Genomic DNA, 27,271 nt, shown 5'->3' with positions numbered 1-27,271 from the left:
ATCATCATGGAATGCATTGCCCTGGAGCTATAATCTGCTTCTATGTGCTGGAATAAGTACCATATTTTTTGGTGGGTTTGGCATTTCCAAGCCAAAAAATGGCAAGACATTCTGTAAATTTCTAGCCGTTGACTATAAAATTTGAAGTCCCCTATTACCAACTCTTTTTGTATTGTACTCTCCCAAGTGCTTAGTACAGTGTTCTTCACACTGTAAGCGCTTAATAAATAGCGTGGAGAAGCAGCGTGGCCCAGTGGAAAGAGCCCGGGCTTTGGAGTCAGAGGTCATGGGTTCAAATCCCAGCTCCTCCACTTGTCAGCTGTGTGACTTTGGGCAAGTCATTTAACTTCCCAGGGCCTCAGTTACCTCATCTGTAAAATGGGGATTAAGACTGTGAGCCCCCCGAGGGACAACCTGATCACCTTGTATCCTCCCCAGCGCTTAGAACAGTGCTTTGCACATAGTAAGCGCTTAATAAATGCCATCATAATAAGTACAACTGATCAGTTGATTGATACTGGAGAACCACTGCTTCATCCCCTGAAGGCTGCATATATGCTGCATTTGGTATCAAATATGTGGAAAAATGATGATTTTTGAAGAAAGTGACCCGCTTTTTATTTACTACCTAAGCTTTCTCTTTAGTGGAGAACAGAACTTAGGTTTTTGGCCCAGAAAAGTATCCTGAATGGGGCTGTTGAAAATGATGGCCAGATGGTGCCTTTAAAAGGTCTAAAATTCACTATGTTTTTTAAAAATAATTTTTGTTGCTTCGTTTTAGTAATTTGCTTGATGGTGTGTGTCAAACAGAAACTTCGTACCATTGGCTTTAAAGCACTAAATCAACTTGCCTCCACCTACCTTACCTCCCTCATTTTCTTCTATGTGCATTGTTCCCTCTTCCAATGCCAACTTATTTACTATATCTCAGTCTCGTCTGTCTCGCCGCCACCCCTCTGCCCACACCCTCCCTCTGGACTGGAATTCCTTCCCTCTCCATATAAAAGAGACCACCATTCTCCCCACCTTCGAAACCTTATTAAAATCGTATTTCCTCCAAGAATCCTTCCCAGTTAAGCCCGCTTTTCCTGCTCCCTTCTGAACTCTTGGATCTGTAAAACACTTGCTATTTAACCCACTATCAGCCTCACAGCACTTATGTAGATATCTGTAATTTATTTATATTAATGTCTGTCTCCCCATCTAGATTGTAAGCTCCATGTGGGCAAGCATTGTGTATTCCAACTTCATTGTAATATATTCTCTTAGGTGCTTAGTACAGTGCTCTGCACACAGTAAGCATTCAATAAATGCCATTTATTGATTGGTACATATTATACTGTAATATCCCTAGAGAGAGGAATCAGCCACTTTGTAGCCCGATGATGAAATTTAATCATATGTAACATTATATTGACTTTTCATTATATCCTTCACAGTTATATCCAATGTTTTTTAAGGATTGAAAGTTTTCATGCCTTAATAAATTGCAAAGCATAGATGATTCTTAATGTGTTCAAGTGCTTTCCGTAATTTTAATTTATTTGTACCGATCAACACTTTAAGCATTCCACAGTAGTGTGCCGTAGCCATTTTACAATTCATTATTTCAGTGACATTCATTTATTCTTTCATAAGCAAATCACATATGGATTAGAATTCTAAAGAAAACCAGTTAAACAAATTTAACTGTTATAGAAGTAGAGGGTGAATACCAAATTAACAAAAATAAAGATGAAGTTTTCAGCTGTTTAAAATTTTTTAATTGTCTACAACTTTGGGGGAAAATATTATATTGGGTTTAAATTTACATTTCAGTCTGTAAGTGGGTGAGAATATTTTAATGCCACTGCTTCGGATTTATTAACTCACAAGCAATGCATCACTTTTATAAGCAAATGCTCTGTGTGCATTTAATTTTAAGATAATTTTAGGACATAAAACAGGGAGATCTTCGTCATTGATGAGGTGGCTTGTGAGAATTCATGCTTTTCTTTTACTCAGTGGAAATTAGGTATATGTATTGATGCAATTTCTCACACATTTTGTAATCCCAAATTAGTTTATTTTTACACGGGTTTATGGGATGGGTCAGATAAGTTGTCCCATTGTTCTGATTCAGAGATGACTTGAGGGAAGAGATTGACCAGGACACATGGTCTAATCCAGAGAAGAGTCCAGTGTTGTACTTCTCGCTTTGAAGACAATCTGGCCTCCTTTTGCACAGAAATCATCATAATTTGACTTCAGACTTTTAAAAGAACATATTGGCACCCAATTCCGGACATATGGTCGTGTTTGTAGAGTTTTAAAAAATCTCAGCCATGCATAATCAATCGGACATTTAATCTTTTATTCAGGAAACTAGGATTTGTATTTTTGGAGACATCATATTGATAATATATTTGCATGAAAATGGCATGTGAAACGTGTATTTTCACAACCTTAAATTTGTAATGTCTTTTCAAGGGAAAACATGTAGAATATCAAGTTGGTTTTTAATTTCCACACCCTCCTCCCCCCGATTAATTTACCTCCAATATAAGTGTAGAAATTAAAATTAATTTTGGTCAGTGAGAAAGTGGATTATCAAACACTTTAAATAGGCCTCCTCCCCTCCCCGCCCCCCAACAGAGAAGGAATGAATTTTCCTTTTCGGCAGATGACAGTGACACACAGATGGCCTTGTTTTAACTGACACAGCTCATCTTTTGAGCTCTGCATGGAGCCCCCTTTAAACAGATATTTGAAAGCAGTTTCAAATCTGTGTCATCAACAGGTATCTATAACTGTCTTTATGCCACTCTATTATTAAATGTATGTTGCATTTCAATGGTGTTTTTATCCATTTGTGTTTTCACATTTCTGGGGGTCAGAAATTTTGTTGAATATTTAATTTGGATTTCGACTGACTATCCTTTAAGGTTCAAGTGGCAAAATTCCAAATTATAAGTCAGAATACAATACTTTTTGGCCTGCTTAAAATTTAGTTTGATAGCAAGGACTCTTTTAGGCAGAGTAAATAGTAAGCTAAATAGTAAGCCACTTATTTCTCATTGTAGAAGAATACAACGTTGACACCAGTTTGGACAAATTATATTGGCAAAATTCCAAATTATAAGTCAAAATACAATACTTTTTGGCCTGCTTAAAATTTAGTTTGATAGCAAGGACTCTTTTAGGCAGAGTAAATAGTAAGCTAAATAGTAAGCTTTTTAGCCACTCATTTCTCATTGTAGAAGAATACAACGTTGACACCAGTTTGGACAAATTATATTGGCAAAATTCCAAATTATAAGTCAAAATACAATACTTATTGGCCTGCTTAAAATTTAGTTTGTCTGATAGCAAGTACTCTTTTAGGCAGAGTAAATAGTAAGCTAAATAGTAAGCATTTTAGCCACTCATTTCTCATTGTAGAAGAATACAACGTTGACACCAGGTTGGGCAAATTATATTTTCTGTGCACGTATGGAAAGTACAAGTATGAAAATTTGAACTTTCCAATTTTTTTTAATGCTATTTTCATATCCAATTCAACAGGATGGAGTCAGCTAGCTGCTATGCACTGTGTAATGCTGCCAGACCTACTGGGATTGGATAAATTTAGACCTCCACTTCTGGAGATGCTGGCTCGCAGGTGGCAGGATCGATGCTTGGAGGTAATATTAAGGCAGTATAATTAGAAAACAAAAAATGGATATTGGTTATGTAAAATGGCAATTTTAGACAAAGGTTATAAGTAGTTCTGAAACAGATTCTTTTTAAAAATTTTGGTTTGAGGCTATTTAATTCATTTAATAGGAAACATAAATTTTGTGTAGTCATAATTTTATTATTAAACACCTGAAAGACCAAAATCTTGCATGAATAGTCTGAATAGTTTCAGCAGTTTTATTTACAACTCCTTTTGTTGTTGAAGATGTTTAATAATGCATTAAAAACCAGGTACTGACAAAATAAGTATCCACTATATACACTGCACTTTTTTATATATAATGCCTTTTTACCTGCCTTAAGTTTTTGAAAGATCGTTTTAATTTTGTGAAATCTGGAAGCACACTTAAAACAAAATCTATTTGTGTTTATCAAGTGCTTTTCTAGAAAACAGATTTTATTCTGGGAGTAAAATGGAAAGTAATTTACCTAATAAATTAATGTATGCTCAGGTGTTCTTTGTTCTGCTAGTTAATTTGCGACTTTGTTTCAGCCGAGACACAATTTAGAAATAGTTGACAGTAAGGTGTTGAAAATTTAAAGACTCATTTTTAGGGTGTAATATTTGAAATTCACAATGCTTCAATTCTTAAAATCTCACTGAGATTAGATATTTTTCAGTTACTGCTAAAGTGCATTTTCTAAGGTTCCTGGAGTCAGTAAATGACTAGGGGCTGGTTATTTGATCAGTGACTAATAGCCTTGACATCATACCTGTGCTGCTTTGGCCAAAAAATAAAAATAAAAAGAAAGTTGAATGTCTAGCTTCAAAAGAAAGGAGCAAGGATAAAATTTGGGACAATTGGAATATGAGCAGGCATATACTGATTAGTTTAATTGGAAATCTACTTCTTGATTCATTTTGTGCCAGCACACAGGGAAAAAAGTAATATTTTGTGGACATTTTAAACCCACAACAGAATACTTTTATGTTCTCAAGATAGTATTAAGACTTTATAACAGTTCATTAAAAGTATAAATTCTGTCATTCAAGCCTGAAAAGACTATGAAGTATGGTCTTAATTCTGCAAGATAGTATATGACTGCCATTTTTTGTTGAGAAAGTTCTAGTGACCTTTATTCAAGATTTATAGCTGGTTGAAATTACAAGACTTAGTGTAGTATGTTGCACAGAGTAGGCACATAATAAATACTATTATTGCTTGGTGGAAATACAGAAAAATACAATAAAAAACAACCTTGCTTTATATTTTACATTAGTCCAGCTCACTTCAGAAGTTTTTGTTTTGAGGCAATAAACCTGTTTCCCAATCTAGTTGTAGTTTGAAAAGGAACTGAAAGTGAGGCTACATTTCCAGCTTTTAATTTGGGTCCCATTTGTGTTATTTAGGTAAGAGAAGCCGCCCAAGCCTTATTGCTAGCAGAACTTAGGAGAATTGAACAAGGAGGACGGAAGGAAACGATTGATGCCTGGGCTCCTTATTTACCTCAATATATGGACAGCGTTATGTCCCGTGAGTATTTATTTTTTGCTTTGGCTTGCCCGCGAATTGCCCACAAACTGATTGCATCTATTTGTAAAAATAACGATCTGCTCACCAAAAATACACTTGCCATTGCCAAAGACCATGCAAGGCCTCAAGCCTGTCCCTTGATATATATGTTTCTTGCTCTTTTAGTAGGGCTAGAGGGTGAATGGCAGAAGTCACACTTGGCATGCTCTTGGCATTCTCTGAGACACCTCTTCTGGCTGCCATGTTGGGTCTTCCTCCCTATTTTGAGGGAGGAATATTCAATTAATCTAATTCAATTAGATTAGAATTAGATTAATCTAATCTAATTCAATTAATCGTATTTATTGAGTACTCTATTTACTTTACTTGTACATATCTATTCTATTTATTTTATTTTGTGAATATGTTTGGTTTTGTTCTCTGTCTCCCCCTTCTAGACTGTGAGCCCACTGTTAGGTAGGGACCGTCTCTCTATGTTGCCCATTTGTACTTCCCAAGCGCTTAGTACAGTGCTCTGCACACAGTAAGCGCTCAATAAATACGATTGATTGATTGATTGATTTAATGGGACGTCTCATTCTGGCTTCCAACGGTCACACACCCACACACATCCCTCCCTCCACTTTTCCGCGTAGCCTGTTGTGAGTGGTGTTTGGTTCGACTCAGCGTTTCAGCCTGATCACTAGCCTTTTCTCCTCTATCCAGTCTGGTTTGATATTGGCGTTCCTGCTAAGGGGATTAGTTGTAGACAGGGTAGTTTCATCAATCTCCATTTTACAGATGAGATAACGGAGGCACAGAGAAGTTAAGTGACTTGCCCAAGGTCACACAGCAGACACGTGGCAAAGCCGGGATTAGAACCCATGTCCTCTGACTCCCAAGCCCGGGATGTTGCCACTAGGCCATCCTGCTTCAATGTATATCTTCCTCTATATGTTTGTGTGTGTGTCTATATGTATATCTCTCTATAATGTGTGTATACGTGCCATATTTGTGTATGTGTACATACACATTTGTGTATGCATACACACGTATATGTGTGTATACGTGCCATAATCTCTTGTGCCATATTTAATGTCAGTACCAAGACAGACTCACAAACAATCAAGGACTAGATCTAGATCCAGTCTTGATGGGCAGGGCAGGTGCAAAGAATGCATGGCATTCATGGCATGCATTGGGTAGGGACTGTCTCTATATGTTGCCAATTTGTACTTCCCAAGCGCTTAGTACAGTGCTCTGCACATAGTAAGCGCTCAATAAATGCGATTGATGATGATGATGATGATGGCAGTAGGATGCCCTCCAGATTGCTATATGGTGTGCCCACTTAGGCAACCAAAGTAGTCTGGGGGAAATGACAATGACAGGCAAGCCCAGGAGTTGCACAAGACGTTGCACTCATACGATTATCATCATCATCATCATCAATCGTATTTATTGAGCGCTTACTATGTGCAGAGCACTGTACTAAGCGCTTGGGAAGTACAAATTGGCAACATCTAGAGACAGTCCCTACCCAACAGTGGGCTCACAGTCTAAAAGGGGGAGACAGAGAACAAAACCAAACATACTAACAAAATAAAATAAATAGAATAGATATGTACAAGTAAAATAAATAGAGTAGTAAATATGTACAAACATATATACATATATACAGGTGCTGTGGGGAAGGGAAGGAGGTAAGATGGGGGGGATGGAGAGGGGGACGAGGGGGAGAGGAAGGAAGGGGCTCAATTAATTAGTTGTGCCTGTTGCCCTGCATGCCCCTTTCCCTGATGCAATCCCCTGACCCTTAGGCCAAACTCTTTTTGTGATTCCCTCATGCCCCCAGAGCCAAATTTTCATTTTATTGTGCAGCAACTCCACTTTTGGAAACAACTCACTGACAATTTATATCACACCTTCATAGCTGAAGGTCTTTTTAGAAGCAACAGACAGTAATGATTGTGAAGGTACCAGAAGTGAATTAACATTGAGGGGAAGTTTATGGATGGAGAGAAGTAGCCTGAAGGAGTTATCAGAATGTGTATTCACAGTCAAAATTTTTCCTTTTGAAAAAACTCAATATATGCATACATACACATGTACATACATGTATGTAAATGCACATATACACACATTATAGAGAGATATAATAATAATAATGATGGCATTTATTAAGCGCCTACTATGTGCAAAGCATTGTTCTAAGTGCTGGGGAGGTTACAAGGTGATCAGGTTGTCCCACGGAGGGCTCACAGTCTTAATCCCCATTTTACAGATGAGGTACCTGAGGCCCAGAGAAGTTAAGTGACTTGCCCAAAGTCACACAGCTGACAGTTGGCAGAGCCGGGATTTGAACCCACGACCTCTGACTCCAAAGCCCGTGCTCTTTCCAGAGAGCCACGACATGTAGACGCACACACAAACATATAGAGAAAGGTACACATTGAAGCAGGATGGCCTAGTGGCAACAGCACGGGCTTGGGAGTCAGAGGACATGGGTTCTAATCCCGGCTCTGCCACTTGTCTGCTGTGTGACCTTGGGCAAGTCACTTAGCTTCTCTGTGCCTCAGTTATCTCATCTGTAAAATGGAGATTAAGACTGTGAAACCCGTGTGGGACAACCTGATTACCTTGTATCTACCCCAGTGCTTTGAACAGTGCTTGGCACTTAGTAAGCACCTAACAAATACCATTATCATCATTATTATTATTGTCATCATTTATGTACATATACACATACACATATTCATAACAGAAATACTAGTGACTATGAAAGGAGTGAATGTATAGTGGAGGTAATTTGTGATTTGGAAGCAAATAATAATCTGGTTAACCTGAGTTAACCAGATTGTGCATTTCAAGAAATTTTTTTCTTTTTACAATTAACTCCATGTAATTTGTTCATCTAATCCTCACAATTATAATTCTAGACCATGAGCCCACTGTTGGGTAGGGACCGTCTCTATGTGTTGCCAACTTGTACTTCCCAAGCACTTACTACAGTGCTCTGCATACAGTAAGCGCTTAATAAATACAATTGATTGAATTATAATTACATTCGTAATTCAGCTTCTTGGTATGAAAGTAGTAGCCAGCCTAGTTATAACGATGCTTAGTGTCTTCATTGAGCCTGGCCCAGTAACTTCATCTGTTCAAAATATTTTCTTAGCTTTGAGTATTTACCGTATGCTGAACACTGTACTAAGCACATGGGAAAATGCAGGAGAGTTGGTTGATAGAATCCCTGCTGTCTATGAGTTTACAATCTAGTGGCATATTGACTGACTCTCACTGCTGCATATTTTTGCCAGACTTAACCTTTCAATAATTTAAAAAATGTATTTGAATAAAGTCATTATTCAGTGTTTATACAGGAGCTTTTTCCACCAAGTTGTCCTCTAACTGGCTTCCTAGCCTGCTGATCCCTTATCCCAACTTCACAGAGTCTACTCAGAAGCCCTTCAAGGACACTGAATCAAAAACCCAGACCTTCAGTTGAGTGGGATTAAATTAGCAGAAGTTTCAAATCCAATTCCAGAAAGTAATTCTCACTGAATATGGAAATTTTAATTCCTTTTGTGTATGTACGGTTTTATGTGATGCTTCAGAAAGAGCCTGAGCTTGGGAGTCAGAGGTCGTGGGTTCTAACCCCGGCCCCGCCAATGATTTAGCCGTGACTTTGGACAAGTCACTTGACTTCTCTGTGCCTCAGTTACCTCATCTGTAAAATGGGGATTAAGACTGTGAGCCCCACATGGGACCACCCAAGTACCTTGTAGCTACTGCTTAGAACAGTGTTTGGCACATAGTAAGGGCTTAACAAATGCCATCATTACTATAAATGTTTGTCTTTTGAAGGCTTTTCAGTAGTATTTATTTTATTTACCTCGTTTTAGCTTTATCTAGTCAAGTAGAAACAGATTTTGCCAGAAGTTTTTTAGATCCAGAATTTCGATCAAATATTTTTGGTGCAAAATATAAAATAAATTCTCAGCGTTTATTGCTATTCAAAAACACAGACAACCGTATTTGATATTGGAAGATAACACTGCTGTTGATGAAATGCTGTGCAAATTCCCCCTGAGTATGCTTACAAAAAGCGTGTGTTTAACACAAACTATACCAAACTTAAGTGCATTTAAGATTTTCTTTTGTTGGGGTAGTGCTTTTTGTTCCTTGCAGCACCTGTTGCTGTTTTCAAATCTTGGAATCCCAGCCTTCCCAAAGCCTCTGCTCGGGGGGAACGACTCCTTCCTAGATGCCACATTCCGGGCTGCTCTCTTTCCTGCTGTCTCCAGCTGCTTGTCCTGACACAGAAGGTCTGATTTCCAGTGACACAATGGTGATTTTCTTTGTCATTGATAGTTTTCTATTAGTTATAGCTCCACAGAGCGAAAGCCCACCAAATGCAAGACTTTGCTTGTTTTGTGAGTGAACATGGCGGGCAATTCTTACAGGTTCTTTTCTAACCCCTTTCCCATTGAGAAGAAATAGTGCATTTCTAAATAGGGCTGCTTAGATACACAGATTTTTGAGATTTGTCATGTCGGTGATTGAACAACTGCGGGCCACCTACTTACAATAGGATATTTTTTTAGGAGTTGCTTGAGACTATTTTATAATCAGTGAAAATCCTGTGATTTGTTTTTCCAGGAGAGGAGATAGATGCTTTGAGCTATTCTCAAGCTTTTGTCTGGTTCTCCAGTGGCTCACAACAATAAGGTCTTTTTCCTTGTTAGGAGATTTAGGGGAGATCCTGTCAATTGTCCCTTGGCTAGTATTCGGAAGAAGTAAAAATGTTAGTTTATAATCTTGGGTGGAGACAGACATTAAAATAATTTACAGAGGATGAGGAAGGGAAAGAGGAAATGCATATGAGTAGTTCAAATGTTAAGTCATTTCCAACCCATAGTGACTCTATGTACACACCCTCTTCAGAGCGTCCTGTCATCTGTCATAAAGTCGTTCTGGTATGTGTAACCACAGGGTTTTGTTGTTAAAGATGTGGAAGTGGTTTACCATTGCTGCCTTCTGCACAGTAAAAACTTGAGTCGCTGCTGTTGTCTTTGATCACCGTTTTGATAATGAAGATGATGATGGCATTTATTAAGCACTTACTATGTGCCAAGCACTGTTCTAAGCAGCATGCTAGATATGAGATTATGAGGTTAGACAGAGTCCCTTTATTTCATTCATTCAATCATATTTATTGAGCACTTACTATGTGCAGAGCAGTGTACTAAGTGCTTGGGAAGTACAAGTCGGCAACATATAGAGGCGGTCCCTTCCCAACAATGGGCTTTCCCATGTTGGGGTTCACAGTCTTAATCCCTGTTTCACAGATGAGGTAGCTGAGACACAGAGAAGTTGAGTGACTTGCCCAAGTTCACCAAGCAGACAAGCGGTGGAGCTGGGATTAGAACCCAGGTCCTCCTGACTCCCAGGCTTGTGCTCTAACCACTAGGCAACACTGCTACTCACTTGATTATCCTCCTTTGACTCTTTCCCGTGCCACTGCTTCCCAGAACAGGTGAATCGACTTTGGTTTAGGCCCTTCCATTATGGGTAACCCTATATGGCATATCTCTAAGCTTCATCAGCGTACGCAAATTCACGATAAGGTGTCGATTCATAGGAGGGGTATGAGTTAGTTCTCATGTAATAAGGTATGAAGTTGTGAATATGTGTTGTAGGTGATTTTGTGTACACAGGCATGCAGGTGGTGATGTGCTGAAGTGGCATTTTCGGGGAGCTAGAACCTGGGGTGATTAGCAGCTAATCTGGGAAGGCTTCCTGGAGGAGACATTACATTTTGATCTTTACTACTAATTTTACAAAGTGGGGTTTCCCAACCAAGTGGTTTTTGGCTGATAGATATTACATTTCTCATATTGTCAAACTAAGAAATAAGAACATGTGCATTTTTTTTCCATCATTTTAGCTTGGCTATGTCAATATAAAAAGTGATCATAGATTCTTTAGACTAACAGGGACTTTGATATGTCTATTTCTTTGTTGCTTCTGGGTAAGAAGCACAAGGGCAAAGCAGAAGTGAGAAGGAGCAGGGGAATTGAAGGATTACCATCACCGTTGGGGATGGTCTCTTGGAGGAGATGTGACTTTAATAAGGCTTTGAAGTTGGCGAAGAGTGGTGGTCTTTTGGATATGAAATGGGAGAGAGTTCCAGGCCAGAGTCAGGATGTAGTTGAGGGGTTGGCTGTGAGATAGAGTAGGTTGGTGGTAGAGGTGCTAAATGAGAATGCTGGGTTGTAATAGGAAATCAGCAAGGTAAGATAGGAGGCTGCAAGGTGATTGAGTGCTTTAAAACCAATGGGAAGGAGCTTAAATTTGATTCAGAGGTGGGAAGCATGGATTGAACACTTATTTAGAAAAATCCACACTGAAGAGTGAAGTATGGGCTGGAGTGGGGAGAGACAGGAGGTAGTGAGGTCAGCGGGGAGGCCGATGCAATATAAGATGGGATAGGATAAATGTTTGGATCAGCGTGGTAATAATCTGGATTGATAGGAAAGGATGGATTTTAATGATGTTGTGAGGGTAGAACTGGCAGGAATAGGTGACAGATTGACTATGTGGGTTGAATGAGACTGATGAACTGAAGATAATGTCAAGGTTACAGGAAGATAGCGGTGTTGTCTACAGTAATGGGGAAGTGATGGGGAAGCATACAGGGTTTGTGGAGGAAGGTGTGGAGCTCTGTTTTGGACATGTTAAGATTGAAGTCTCAGCAAGATATCCAAGTAGAGATGACAGGAAAAAATATCAAACTACAGAGAAGGAGAAAGAACAGGCCTGGAGCTGTCGATTTGGAAATTGTCCTCATTGAGATGGTAGCTGAAGCCCTGAAAGCGAGTGAGTTCTCCAAGGGAGTGGGTGTAGATGCAGAATGGAAGGGGACCCAGAATAGAGCCAGAACAGAGAGTCCTTGAGGGACTCCCACAGTTAGTGGGTGGAAAACCAAGGAAGAGCTCACAAAAGCGGTTGAGAAGGAGTGGTCAGAGAGATAGAAGGAGAACCAGGAGAGGACAGTGTCAGGGAAGCCAAGGTTGGATAATGTTTCCAAGAGAAGGAAATGGTTTACAGTGGTGAAGGCAGCTGGTTGGTCGAGGAGGATTAGGAAGGAATAAAGGCTGCTGGATTTGGCAAGAAGGAGTTCACTATTGACCCTTGGCAGGGCAGTTTCCAGAGAGTGAAGTCGGGGAAGCCAGCTTAGAGAGGGGTCAAGGAGAGAGGTGGAGGAGAGGAAATGGAGGCAGAGGGGTTATACAACTCTAAAGGAGTTTGGAGAAAAATGGTAGGAGGGTGATTCGGGGTGGGGAGGGGGCGGTAACTAGAGGGGAGCCATGGGGGTCAAGGGGAGCATTTTGTATTTTTGTTTTTAGGATTGGGATACATTAGCATGTTTGAAATCTATTTCCTCGTTCCTACTGGGTTTGCAGAAGCCAGGATAGAATGGAGTCTATCCTAGAATGGAGGGGAGATGGTGCTGTTTCCTGGGGAGGGGAAGTCATGTGGCTGACTGACTGGTGTCTTGGCAGGTGTGTAAGGCATGTTGCAGAGGCTTTTCTCTCTTCTGCCAGGGTGGGAAATTCTGGATGGGATGGGGTTTCCTAAATTGTGCCGCTTAAAGCCAGTGCTGGTTCCCAAGGAGGCAGCTTGGCTGCCTGTCTGAGGCCCCTGCTTCTAGCCCATTTCCCCCAGATTTTCTCCCGTACAGTCCAGGCTGAGCTTTTCCATTTTTCTGCTACCTTCCATGAGCTCTAAATGTGGTGACATTTAGAGGTGGACAAACCCTGTCCTCATCCTAGCTGTCCCACCATTGTAGATAACACCACCACACCATCATTCTCCCTGTCTTCCCAGCCCACAGCCTTGGCTTTATCCTCAACTCATTTCTCTCGTTGAACCCTCTTATCCAATCTGTCTCCAAATCCTGTCAGTTCTTCCTTTGCAGCATCACTTGAATCCTCCCCTTCCTCTCTATCCAAGCTGCTATCATACCGGTTCAAGCATTCTTGTATGTGTGTTTATTCACCTCTATAATCAGCTATTTATTTTGACTGCTGTAGTTGTAAATATGTTTAATAATAATGATGCCTTACTATGTGCCAAGCACTGTTCTGAGTGCTGGACTAGATACCAGTTAATCAGATCGGACACAACCCCTGTCCCACATTGGGTTCACACTCTTAATCCTCACTGGTAAACGACGAGGTAACAGGCACAGGGCAGTGAAGTGACTTGCCCAAGGTCACACAGTAGACATGTGGAGGAGTCGGGGTTAGAACTCAGGCCCTTCTGACTCAATCAATCAATCAATCAATCGTATTTATTGAGCGCTTACTGTGTGCAGAGCACTGTACTAAGCACTTGGGAAGTACAAGATGGCAACATATAGAGACAGTCCCTACCCAACAGTGGGCTCACAGTCTAAAAACAAGCCCATGCTCTATCCACTGTGCCATACTGCTTCTGTTTGTTTGTATCCCCCATTAGAGTATAATAATAATTCTGATGATGATGATGATGATAATAATTGTGATATTTGTTAAGTGCTAGCTATATGCCAGGCACTGTACTAAGTGCTGGAGTGGATACAGGCAAATCGGGTTGAACACAGTCCCTGTCCCACATGGGGCTCACAGTCTCAATCCCCATTTTACAGATTAGGTCACTGAGGCACAGAGAAGGTAAGCGATTTGCCCAGAGTCATACAGCAGACAAGTGGAGGACCTAGGATCAGAACCAGGTCCTTCTGACTCCGAGGGTCATGATCTATTCCGATGGCAGCACATGTCACATCTTTAGCCTGTACTTCCCGAGTATCTGATACCACCCCTGCATCAAGGAGGTGCTCAATAAATAGTCTTTAGTTATAAAGTGCTAGAAGAAGCCAAAACAAGGTGGGGTACTGTGGTAATGTAAATGCAGGCAGCATGAAGGGATCTAGTTTGGAGAGGGATGCTTATACCCGTAAGCATGCACACAATAGGGAGGATCATTAGTGGAAATGGGAATGGAGCACTGAGGAATAAAAGTTTGTAAAATCCCTCCCAGTGAGCACTTGGGGCATTATGAACTGGGGTAATGCATACTGGGTGGCAAGTGCAACCAATCTTCCTATCTAGATTGTAGGCTTCTAGAGGGCATGGGTCCTGTCTAGCAACTCGATTGTATTGTACTGTGTCCAACCTGAATAATTTGTATCTACCCCAGCACTTAGTTCAGTGTCTGGTACATAGTAAGCGCTTAACAAATACCATAAAAAACTGCTTAGTATAGTGTTCTGCAAAGAGTAAGTGCTCAATAAGCACTATCCATTTATTAATTGGAATCTAGGCTATTAAACATAATATTTTCTCCACCTAACAGTGATATTTCTGGAGATCAAAGATGAGGCAGCCATCAGGAATAGCATTATCTACCCTTCCAAAGAGAAATTAAGAAATGTGTTAGAGAAAGGGATTCAGTCTTAACCACTGAATTGGGAGAAAGTCTTTCCCCAGGTCTGTGGTCCCTCTGGAAGTTGGCGACTGTTTCCAGGAGGAGTATCAACTGCTGGAGAGCTTAGGGGAAAATCTTAAAGAACACATTCTAAGCTAGGATGTATTTTGAGTAAATGAAAAAAAAGCCATTGTATTCTGAGTCATTTACTTCACTCAGGATATTTATAGGCTTCTTCTTTCATTGTGTATTATCATAATGGTGTTTTAGAAGGGTCTGTCAGTTCATGTGAATTCGTTCATATAGGAAGGAGATGAAAGTTAAACAGCAGCACTTTAATCAAGGCTTCAATAGACAACTTTGGATGAAATATCATTTAAACAGGAGAAGCAGCGTGGCCTAGTGGAAAGAGCACAGGCCTGTGAGTCAGAGGACCTGGGTTCTAATCCCGGCTCCACCACTTGTCTGCTGTGTGACTTTAGGCAGGTCATTTAATTTTGAGCCTCAGTTATCTGTAAAATGGGATTATGAGACCCTGAGCCCCTCATGGGACATGGACTCTGCTCAACCTGATTAGCTTGTGTCTACCCCTGAGCTTAGTACAGTGCCTGGAACGTAGTTAGGACATAACAAATACCATAAAAAAGTGCAGAACCCAAATGTAATCCCCCAAAGAATTCAAAACAGTGCTTGGCACATAGTAAGCGCTTAACAAGTACCATCATTATTATATGTTGCCAACTTGTACTTCCCAAGCGCTTAGTACAGTGCTCTGCACACAGTAAGCGCTCAATAAATATGATTGATTGATATTTTCCCTTCTGTGGTACAGTGCTCTGCATACCGTAAGTGCTCAAAACATACCATGGATTGATTGTGTGCTTATTGTGTGCAGAGCATTGTACTAAGCGCTTGAGAAAATGCAATATAAAAGAGTTGGTAGAGATGTTCCCTGCCCAAAAGGAGCTTACAGTCTAGAGAGTGAGACAGACTTTCAAGAAAATTATGGATTTCTACGTAAGTGTTGCGGAGTGAGGGTTGGGTGAATAAACGGTACAAATCCAAGGGCAAGAATGATGCAGAAAGGAGAGGGAGGAGGGGAAATGAGGGTTTAGTCAGGGAAGACCTCTTGGAGGAGATGTGATTTCAGTGAGGCTTTGAAGGTGGTTAGAGTGGTGGTCTGTTGGACTTGAAGTGAGAGGCAATTCTAGGCCAGAAGCAGGTTCTGGGCGAGGGGTCAGCGTCTAGATAGATGAGATTTAGGTACAGTGAATAGGCTGGTGTTAGATAAGTGAAATGAGCATGTTCATTTGTAATAGGAAATCCGTTGAAGTAAGATGCCGGGGTGGAGGGCAAGGTGATCGATAGCTTTAATGCTAGTGGCGAGGAATTTCTATTTGATGTAGAGGTGGATGGACACCGGAGGTTCTTGAGGACTGGGAAATCATGGACTGCAGGGCTTTTTCGAAAAGTATCCAGGTAGCAGAGTGGAATATGGACTGTAATGGGGAGAGACAAGAGGCAACCAAGTCAGCAAGGAGGTTGGATGCAGTAAGCAAGGCAGGTAGGCATAAGGGTGTGGATCAGCACGGTAGCAGTTTGGAATAAAAGTAAAGGGTGGATATGATTTTTAGCGATGTGATGGTAGAACTTGACAGGATTTGGTGACAGATTGATCATGTGTGTTGAATGAGAGGATGAGTCGAGGAGAATGCCAAGTTAATGGGAGGACGATGTTGCCGTCTGTAGTAATGGGAAAACCATGGAGAGGACGGAGTTTGGGTGGGAATATCAGGAGCTCTGCTTTGGATGTGTTAAATTGGAGGTGTCAGTGGGACTTGTCGTAAAAGTAGGAGGAAATCTGAGGCTGAAGATGTGACATGTTTTGTTGTCTGTCTAGACTGTGAGCCCGTTGTTGGATAGGGACCGTCTCTATATGTTGCCAACTTGTACTTCCCAAATGCTTAGTACGGTGCTCTGCACACAGTAAGCGCTCAATAAATACGACTGACTGAATGAATGAATTTGGAAATCATACGCATAGAGATGATATTTGAAGCCATGGGTGAGAACAAGTGAAATTGGGGAAGGGAGATTAATTGCTGGCCTCTAAGTTTGGGCACTTGGAGCTAATTATGAAGTCAATGTTTTAACCACCTATTCTCACCTCCAGCCAGACTCTACAGAGGAACTTTACTCTGTTAATAGGTATCAATCTAGTTAATACTAGGACAAGAATAAAACCTGTATTAATTATAAATGAATTTTTAAATTAAAAGAATGCCTGCCAAGCCACCCTTAAATGTATCCTTTCATTAGATCGCAGTTTAGTGGAGTAATATATTTTTGTTATCTCTTACCTGAATTGGAGCAATTCTCAACCAAAGAGTGACTAAATAAAGACTTATTAAGTGAATGGAACATCTTCAAAGCCCTGCCACAAAGCTGAACAACTGGATTCAGTGATTTTGTTGGGATCAAAGACAGCTTGATTAATCCATGTGTCCTACATTAAGCCATTTTATCTTACAGCAGCTGCTTTAGTTGGGGAGAAAGAAAGAAGTCCTGATCTGTGTTGTGGACATGAAGAGGAAGGCTAGAAAACCATAGCGAGTCTTGTACCTGTTTGCCTATCCATGATTCTTCATCTTACTGAATTAAATTACCATAGAATGAACAAGAAAAAGGGACTAGTCAGTGAAAAATGGAATCATTTCAACATTTTAAAAAAATATTTATGTTTAGACTGTAAAATGTTTTACCCCTAATGGGAATCTCCCTCTTTCCACCATAATGGAACCTGAAATTTAGTGTTCAACTCTGATTCTGTTTTTTAATATTAAGGAGTGCAAAAATGTTAGGCACAAAATGCAAAGCAATCGATACAAGAGAAGTTATTGGACTTAGGAACAAAAATGAGTTATAGTGGACCTTTTTCAGCTTATTACTAAATTTTATGTTTTTTCACCAATTTCTTTATTGTTCGGATGGTGACCTGATTAACATTCTTCACACCAAGTATTAAATTCAAGTAATATTATTGACTATTTGCAATGTATATGTATTCTGAGTCATTCATGAGCAGTGTGCCAAAACATTTACCTTTCTATATTTTAAAGGCCAAATTTGTTTGATTCTATTAGTCATTTTTATTAAAGTTCTGAAGCCGTTAACTAAAATTGACGATTGCATTATCGCACCTCAGGTAAACATAAAATATTATAAATTTTGTCAGATTTTGAACATAAATATGAGCAGTCAAAGGAAATATAGCTGTAACTACACTGAACATGATCTGGATATTATAAATATTTTTGCCATTCTTTGTATTAGGATTTTTCAGAGGAGTGCTTGACCTTTTTATGAGGTCAATTATACTGCAGTTTGTAGAATGTGACCGTTCTTGTGCTTCATTTTGAGGAGTGGCTACTATAGCAACTACTGATGGCCCCTAATTTCTTTTCTCTGGAGTGATGCAGAGTGACCTTAAAGGGTACAAGGTCACAAATGTAATTATTCCTTGTGTGTGTGTGTGTGTGTGTGTTTGCTCACACTGACTCATGTGATTTCTGCCGTATATCACCATTTGTAAATTCTAACAAATTTTTAAGCCATTAAAAATCAAATCAGTCAAAATCTCTTCTTCCCATCATACAGTCAGACTCCCTTGAAAAATACCATTGACAGATTAGTAGATGAATGCATTTATTGCAAAGGTTGATAAAGGAATGTGCAGCATCATGCCTAATACATATCGATGTCATCTGAAAGCACCATCCTTTGTTCTTGGTGAATCTCGGCCTTTTTAGCTTCCTTTTGTGTTAAGGTTACCAGGGTCAGAATCCTCTTCCCCCCGCCACCCCTTGGAAGGAAATCAGGATTTCTTTGTTCACTGAAACCTAATCTAGTAAGTGTTTTGAAGTGTTTGTGGATAAAGTAATATTTACGTTGGAATTTCCGAAAAGCCATGCCATAGTGCCTCTAAGTGTGAGCTACAATTTAAATGATGTGCACTATTCTAATGTTACTGAACAACATTCAATCTCAGGAGAAATTGGGTTGGAAAAAGCAATACACATAGAGAAAGGAAGGGTAGTCACAGTGACATTAAGCAGAGGAAAATTGTATAGTAGCCAGTGAAAATGAACATTAATCTCCAGATATACATAGAAATACTGATACTTACTGGTTGGTGTGCAAAACCTCTTCTAGAATTATAGCCCGAGTTTTCCTGTGGAGCAGAAATCACCCCTAACTAATAAGAAAGGACTCAGGAAGCAAAAAGTTCCTTCTCCCCACCACCTCCTCCCAAGGCTCTCTCAGATACCTTCAAATGGTAACTTTACAAACTCAGCAGATAGTTCCTTTTGTCTAGGAGGCAGAAATGTTGGGGTATGGCTTGTGTTAAATCCAGACCCATTAAGATACGATTTTTACTAGGCTTTCAGCCAAATGGGATTCTACAATTCGAGTTCTTTTCTAGAAGCCGATCCCGTGTTAAGGGAAGAATTTCCTCTATTTCGCTTTCTGTGGTTCTCGAGTGATGAATGCCAAGCCAGCAGGGGAAATACTCTTGGTATATGAAATAGCGTATTTAAGAGTGGGCATCTTTATCTATTTGAGAGGGTTCTTTGGGACTCGAGAGATTAGCGGATCTTCTCTCCAAAGGAGGTTGAGGATTTCGGTCCAGGAATTGAAATTAATTTTTAAGCAGCACAGATTGATCATGAGGTGAACAGTTTTTGAGTTGTCTTACTACTGACCTAGACCGTGCAGTTTTCCTTATGGAGTAGCAATAGGATTTCTTGCTGACAAGTGTAACTGCTCTCTACAATTCGTCAAAACCGTTTAGCTCTTTGTGATGTGAGTTGAAGGGGATACCCTCCAGCCATCATCAGAATCATCAGACTGGCCATTCTTATGTGCTTTCTCTCCGTTAGAAACCATAGAAAGCTGGGTGAAAGGACCAGATCATTAAGAGAAGTGGCTTATTTTACCCAAGCCATCAGCACATTAGGTTATACGCTGCGTGCTGCGGGGTTCCGAAGAGGTCAGAGGCTTCTCAGAATTCATCAAATAACTTTTAAGTTGTCAGACAACTGTCGTCAGAGGTAATAACCAGCCCCGGAGTAGGATAAATTGATATGCCCTGACCACTGATGTGGAAAGGCAATACATCATTCATTCATTCATTCAGTCGTATTTATTGAGCGCTTACTGTGTGCAGAGCACTGTACTAAGTACTTGGGAAGTACAAGTTGGCAACATATAGAGACGGTCCCTACCCAACAGTGGGCTCACATCATCATCATCAATCGTATTTATTGAGCTCTTACTGTGTGCAGAACACCGTACTAAGCGCTTGGGAAGTCCAAGTTGGCAACATATAGAGACAATCCCTACCCAACAGTGGGCTCACAGTCTAAAAGGGGGAGACAGAGAACAAAACCAAACATACTAACAAAATAAAATAGAGTAGATATATACAAGTAAAATAAATAAATGTCGTATTCATTGAGCGCATATTGTGTGCAGAGCACCCAATATAACAGAATTGATAGACACATTCCTTGCCCACATGGAGCTTATGATCTAGAAGGGGATGATCAGGCCCAGAACCTAGCTACCTTTACCCTCTGGGAGAAGATGACATAGTCCAACACCTGAATGCCTCTGTCCTGACCTACTGTCCTGGCCTAAGTCTGGGGATACCCCCATGGTGGTGGTTCATTCTGTTCCTGTCCTTTCCCCTGCCAAGCCAGTTAAGGAGTCCTCTTTTGCTGAAAAGCAGTTCGTAGGCACAGGGAGGATGACCGATGGCTTCTCCATTTGGCTCCAAAGGCAGAAAATGATGTGCACTGCTCACAGACTTCAGTGCGTGTTGCCCTGGCTTCCAGAGTCAAGACCCAGAGGGCACTGGAAATTTTCAATGCCGTCATTTCTGCCCCCTTTCTTGTGTTCTTGTCAGTGTTTTTCGTAAATACTGTGCTTTTAAAAGGTAGGGCTGCTTCAACTCTTTACTGTATTGTGAGGAAGCCAAGCACAAATTCAGAATGCTTCTGACTGTCACATTCGAGTGTGGTCCAATTTGTAAGACAAAAAAAAAGGGAGGGCTCAAAATGGAAATGCTGATGTACCTTAAAATAGAGTTCTTCTAGTGCTGTAACAAATGACCTAATATCAGTCACTATGAGGAGTATGATATTGATTTGTGCCATTAGTCTCTTGCTGATTTGCTGAAGAACAAAACGTTATAATGCTAATGGAAATAAAGTGCTTTACAAAACAGTGCACATGAATACTGGAACATGGCCTTTCAATAGAACAAGGGTCTAGTAAGCCTTTAAAAATATATTTACTTTATTCTAGTGCGGACACTAATAATTTGTCAGTTTTATTTTCTACTCTTATAATAGAAGAAGCCCTGTCCATTTCCTCATCTTTATAATATAAATGGACACCCACGAACACATATTTTATTTAAAAAAAGTTTCAGAATGTATCATGTCACATTTTAGTAAAAATACTCATTACCACAATGTGAATCATTTGTTAAATTCATTTCTCGTATTTAAATATTTTACTGTTAGCAAAGGTATTTTAGTGATGATCATTTGACAGATTAATCTTATTTTTGCAGTGAAGGGAAGGTCTTTATTTAGACACTTTTTGATTGAATTGGCTTTGCTCCTGTGCTAAGTAGATACCATTCTTGTTCCACTTCCAGATTATAGAATTTTTGCAAAATCAAGATGTATTTTTTAAAAAAGGAAGTTCATCTTCAGTTGTATACCATTTTATAAAGCACCTGGCTGAACTATTACGAGAAACTTTAAAATTTTCTTCCCAGTTAAAATATCATTCTAGGAATTGGTTGAATTTGCTACCAGTGGTATTTTATAAATAGAATTATGACAGTGCAGATTTTACAGGTTTTGAAAATACTGAGTTTGATTCCTATTTTTACAATCACGTATTATGTGCCATTTGTAAAATTGGCAGACACATATATTGAAATAAGAGCTTAAATTTATAAATATAAAGAAAATTTGGGAGCAAATGCTTTTTTTATTGGTAGTAAGCACTCAATTTGACCCCAGACAGATTGAGATTGATCTAGTTTCTTTCAGACTGTGAAATGCCAATCCACTCATCTGTAACAGTACTTACAATTTTTATAACCATCCATATTACACTGTACCAAACAACAGTATGCTTAATTTGTTTTGTATTTTTCAAAAGATATTTTACCAGATGAACATTTTTTATTGCATAATGTGGGAACAAAATTCTTTCACTACAGTCCTTTTTATTCACATACAAAAAAATTCTTAGTTATATCAGTCTGTTATTAGGTTTTTGCTTGCATTTCTCCATAAGAACTTTTCAATTTCAATTACTATTTTATTATGATATTTGTTAGAAGCTTATTAGGCACTGGGGTGGATGCAGGGTAATACAATTGGACACAGTCCCTGTCCCATATGAGGCTCACAGTCTTAATATCCATTTTACAGATGAAGTAACAGGCACAGAAAAGCTCAAGAACTGCCCAAGGTCCCACAGCAGAAAAGTGTCAGAGTCAAGATTCGAACTCAGATCCTCTAACTTCCAGGCCTGTGCTCTTACAATTAAGCCATACTACTTCTCTAATAGCTTCATTAGAAAAATAGGGCAATGTGAAGAGGGCCATGTGATAGACTGTGTATGAGAGCTAGAGAACTTCCATCTTTTGGGTATGATTTTAGTGTTGAAGCATAACATCTAAATACAGCTAAATAATTTTGGGGTTGCCTTTCGGGGCACTTTGAATAGATTTACATGTCCAATTTGTGACGTTTTAACTCTGCATGTGTAAAATAAATTTAGGTGCCTCATCATTAGTAGCATCACCTCCTCAACCATCTATCTGTCCATCAATCTGGTTTTAAATCTTTGAATGATGAATTGGGACGACTATGTAAATAAAAAAATAGTAAATTAAATAAATAGTAAATTAAATTATTTATTGAGAACTTGATGCATGCATTGAGTACGATGAGTTTGGGAAGATGCAACTAAGACAGAACATGTATTCCTTCTTCACAAAGAGATGAGGGGGAAGACAGGCACAGAAAATATTTTCAGCTGGTAGGATCAAATAGGTGGAGCAAGAATCAGGTAGGAAGGAAGTAGTGTGACTATACCAGGATGAAATCCTGTCCTCAGTTACCCCATCTTTAAAATGGGGATTGAGGCTATGTCCAACTTGATTGCCTTGTACAGATCTTAGTACAATGCCTGACACGTAGTCAGCTCTTCACAAATACCATATAGAAGTGGTACTGTGGACCTGAGGGATGGGTGAATAAAGGAGGCTAATACAACTACCAGGGTGATGCAGAAGGGAGTGGGAGAAGAGGAAATGAGGGCTTAATCAGGGAAATTTTCTTGGGGGAGATGTGCCTTCAATAAGGCTTTGAAAGTAGGGAGAGTAATTGTCAGATATGAAGAGGGAAGGCATTCCAGGTCAGAGGCAGGATGTGGCTGAGAGGAGATCAAGGTACAGTGAGTAGGTTGGCATTAGAGGAGTGAAGTGTGTGGGCTGGGTTGTAGTCCAACACTTAGAACAGTGCTTGGCACCTAGTAAGCGCTTAACAAATACCATTATCATTATTATTAACTGTAGTAGGAAAGTAGCAAGGTGAGGTAGGAGGGGGCAAAGTGTTTGAGTGTTTTAAAGCCAGTGGTGAGGAGTTTGTTGTTGTTTTTTTTGATGCGGAGGAGGATGGGCACTCACTGGAGGTTCTTGAGGAATGGGGAAATGTGGGCTGAACATTTTTGTAGAAAAATGATCCATGCAGCAGAGTAAAGTATGGACTGGAGTGGGGGGAGACAGGAGGCAGGGAGGTCAGCAAGGGGCTGATACAGTAATCAAGATACCAGTTGTTATGCAGGCTGCACTTTATTGGAGATTCGTTTCACAGACTGCATGGTCTCCAGTCACTGTGGGTGACAACCTGCCTGGCCCAACCCTGGGCGCTTCACCAACTCACACTGGCGAGAATTGCCCAGAGCACCACAGACTCAGTCGGGCACCTTTCCAGTTGGGCACGCACAGAGCCTCGTAGCTTCACCTGGGGAATGCCACTCCCCGAGTTCCCGTTGTAGACTCTTTTCACACAAGTCTTCATCACCGTCACATCTTGCCCCTTATTTGCTCATTGATCAATTAATTTATGTTTCTCCTTTGTCACTCCCTCTTAGTAGAGGGCCCTCCAATATCTCTGGATGGAGGCCGAGCCAGGGTCCTCTGTTTCTCCTACTTATTTAAGGGGTGATGAGAAGGGAATCCAGGTTTGCTTTGGGGCCTCTTCCACCAGATGGCTTCTTATTCTGCACTTAGTGCTACTCTCAGGTGTCCTCCTTCCCTTTTTGCTCATACTGCTCATGGAGAGGAACCTTAGTTGGCCCTTGGACTCCTTCTGATGAATATTGTGTACTAGATTTTAATGCTAATTCATATTGGTCTCCTGATTGACTTCCCTAGCATCCACCACTTTGCCTGGTCCCTTACAATCTGGTAACCTTACTTGGAGTGACTCATGTTTTTCTTTTGCGCTGAAGGGAACTATTCCAGGGAGGACTTATTACTCTTTTTTAATTGTGGCAGTGATGATATTTAAAATCTTTGTGACTGCAAAGATGAAGGTGGATAGGTGAAAATGTAGATAATTGATCATTTTCATGGGCTCCTCCACCTTGAATCAAGAACCCAAGATCAGATTAAAACATCAAAGGAGAACAAAACAGTTTCTAAAACAGTTTTATGCTTTAGAGTCAAATAAACCATTACTGAAATATGGAATCCCGATAAAGTCTTCAGAGTAAGAACACATTTTCTATCATGGAAAGAAATGTGTTCATAGAACTTGTTCGCTCATCATGATGAGAAACCTTTATTTGAACTCCCATTTGCAAATAGTGTTATGCAAACACTAGTAGTTTCAGGCAAAACATTAATATTTGGCTGCTTCTTGTTATCATTTTCTTAGCCTTTAAGATATAGATTTGTTAGTAACTAGTTCTAGTGCTTATTAACTCTCCAATAATTGTAATTGGATAATGTCTGACTATAGATTAGTATATGCTTGACTTAGCTCTTTATGATAGGCATTCAATGGCCAACTTGGACATATCTCAGTGTTAGTTGAATTATTTGTTTGACTTAATGGATTATGTTGGATAAAGGTAAATCTAAGTTGCTGTTGATTTGGGATTCCTAATCCTGGAAATCTCAAATTGAATCTGTTATTTTAATTTCATGTAGGGCCTGCCTAAGGAAGTTAAAACTGTTTTGCATGCATGACCTCATTATTCTGAAGTAATGTGAAGATTAGTTACTACTCGCTCAATTAGATATCCCTAATTATTAACCTCTGATGCTAATTCTGTCTGGGTCACAGTGTGATCTAGAGAATAAAGCCTTAAATTAGTAGTTGAAAAATCAGGAATCTCAACCAGTTTTTTGTTGTTGTGTATTTGTTTTGTTTTTAGCAAGTTGCCATGCAAGAAATCTGAGTGATTTTTGAGTACGTTCGTGATTTTTATCCTTCATAGCTGGTTTCAATCAAATCTTGACCTTTTTTCCTCTACATTCTCCAACTCTGCTGCTTTCCTATTTATCTATAGAGCCCCAACTTTATTTTAGGCTTTTACCCTCTCTTCTGTGGATTTCAGCAACCTCCTTAATTGCAGGTATCTGTACCAATCCTCACCAATCAATCCTTAACACCACGACTAAAGTTGTCTTTTAAATCTATTCATTTGGCCATTCTACTTACCTCTGTAGGATTTATGATGCTTTTTCACCTCTCTTGAATCCAAAGGGTCCAATATTCTTGCCTTCACATTCAAAGTCCTTCACCCACCTAGCCTAACTCATCTCCTCCCCTCTCATTCCTAACCTTTCTCATGCAAGTTAGCTCACACTTCTATCTCTTTGCTCTATTCACTTATTCAGTTGTATTTATTGAGCACTTACTGTGTGCAGAGCACTGTACTAAGCACTTGGGAAGTACAAATCGGCAACATATGGAGACGGTCCCTACCCAACAACGGACTCACAGTCTAGAAGGGGACTAGTCAAGGTACCCCCTGACTACTCTACGATACTCTAGTCAAGGTACCCCTTTGCTTGGAAGCTTGGTCCCCAGTATGTAGCATGAGCCTGTCATTCAAGCAGTTGTGGAAAAGTAATGAGTAAAGTATCATAAAATGCATAGAACTTTTTCAAAAGAGCTGCCATTCACTGGTGTCCTTTAAAATCATTTACGAAATGCCTCTCTGAGTATGATGCAGTGGTAGGGACTTTCTAAGTGAGTAAAACAGGCAGAGTCCCACCTCCTAGGAACTTAAGATATGAGTCACAGTAATGAAGCAGACAAACATGCAAGCAACATGAAGACCAACAGCGAACACATATTTAGGCTTTGAATTGCTCTTAGTGTTTACCAGCTGGTTTGCGTAATTTCGTGTTAACGCCTTAGTCAAAAAGTGTTTAGTTTTATTGTAGTCCACCTCAGTCTTAAGCAGCGAGAACTACTGGATGTGCCTTATTTTTACTTTGTTTCCTACTTCATGTTTCAGGAGCAAAATAACTTCAGTGTTTGTTTTCAAGGTATTAATGAGGTACTTCCCTCAAGACTCTTACCTTGTAGGTAGGGAACATAATAATAATAATGATGGCATTTGTTAAGGTAAGCGCTTACTATGTTCAAAGCACTATTATAACATGTCTACCAACATTTTTACACACAGTAAAAACTCACTAAATATTATTAACGAAAGACATACAATTCTTAAGCCTACAGTGTGAATTCAGAAAGTGTATTTATGAAAAAAAAGTTTCCTGATTTTTCTCCCCTCATCCCTAAATATTTAAAGGGTCATTCAATCAGAGTCCATTCCACCTCTTGGAATAAGTCATTAGTTGAGAAAATCTATGTGGCCAATGCCTCATGCATTTACTTCCTATTATTCTTATTTATTATTTACCATAAATGTCCTTTGCACTGTAGTGTGTATGAGCTCATGCTGAACAACAAATAAAATTCCTACGCTAAGAAGCTCACAATCCAAATGCATGAGGAGCCCAAGATTAGTGGATTAGTTCTTTTCACGTGAAACTGCTTTTGACCAAATAGTGTAAAATTCAGCTTTTAGAAGATAGGCTTATCTTTTTTTTGGTGTTGCTTTTCACAACCATATTAAATAATTGATAGTAGGTACGTAAAAAAACAATTCAAAGAAGGATAATTGTGTTTCAGTAAAATTGCAACCTTCTTTCTCTTCTTATGTCAACTCTTCTATCAGGTCTCTGATTTGCTGCATATGGATATTTGGGTTGTTAATTGGAAGCTATGACTAAATGACAAATTTAACTATGTAGCCTTTTCTTTAGGAAAGGTCTGGCTGATTTCTTCTTCGCTTCATGACAAGTAGATGTCAAAGTACAAATAATAAAATATGCCAGTTTCCTCTTTTGTTTCCTTAATTGCCTTTAACCTTTCCTTTGGCAGTGATTCTTTTTAGTTGGGTTACATTGCTGAAAGTGAAGTAATAACCTTGCTTTTTGAGGTTTGGCT

At 39.6% G+C, this 27,271-nt stretch overlaps 1 protein-coding gene across 1 annotated transcript in view; it reads left to right on the top strand.

The window, feature by feature from the left end:
• Positions 1-27,271, top strand: part of WDR7 (WD repeat domain 7) — a 451,784-nt gene that overhangs the window by 126,103 nt on the left and 298,410 nt on the right. Inside the window, exons 18-19 of the mRNA XM_038743534.1 lie at positions 3,544-3,662; positions 5,069-5,192. Of these exons, the coding sequence (XP_038599462.1) occupies positions 3,544-3,662; positions 5,069-5,192 (243 nt within the window). The remainder of the gene's footprint in view (positions 1-3,543; positions 3,663-5,068; positions 5,193-27,271) is intronic.

The sequence above is a fragment of the Tachyglossus aculeatus genome, chromosome 3 (assembly GCF_015852505.1).
Source record: "Tachyglossus aculeatus isolate mTacAcu1 chromosome 3, mTacAcu1.pri, whole genome shotgun sequence".
Lineage (NCBI taxonomy): Eukaryota > Metazoa > Chordata > Mammalia > Monotremata > Tachyglossidae > Tachyglossus > Tachyglossus aculeatus.
The sequence above is the reverse complement of the archived record's forward strand: the minus strand, read 5'-3'. Positions and strand labels throughout refer to the sequence as shown.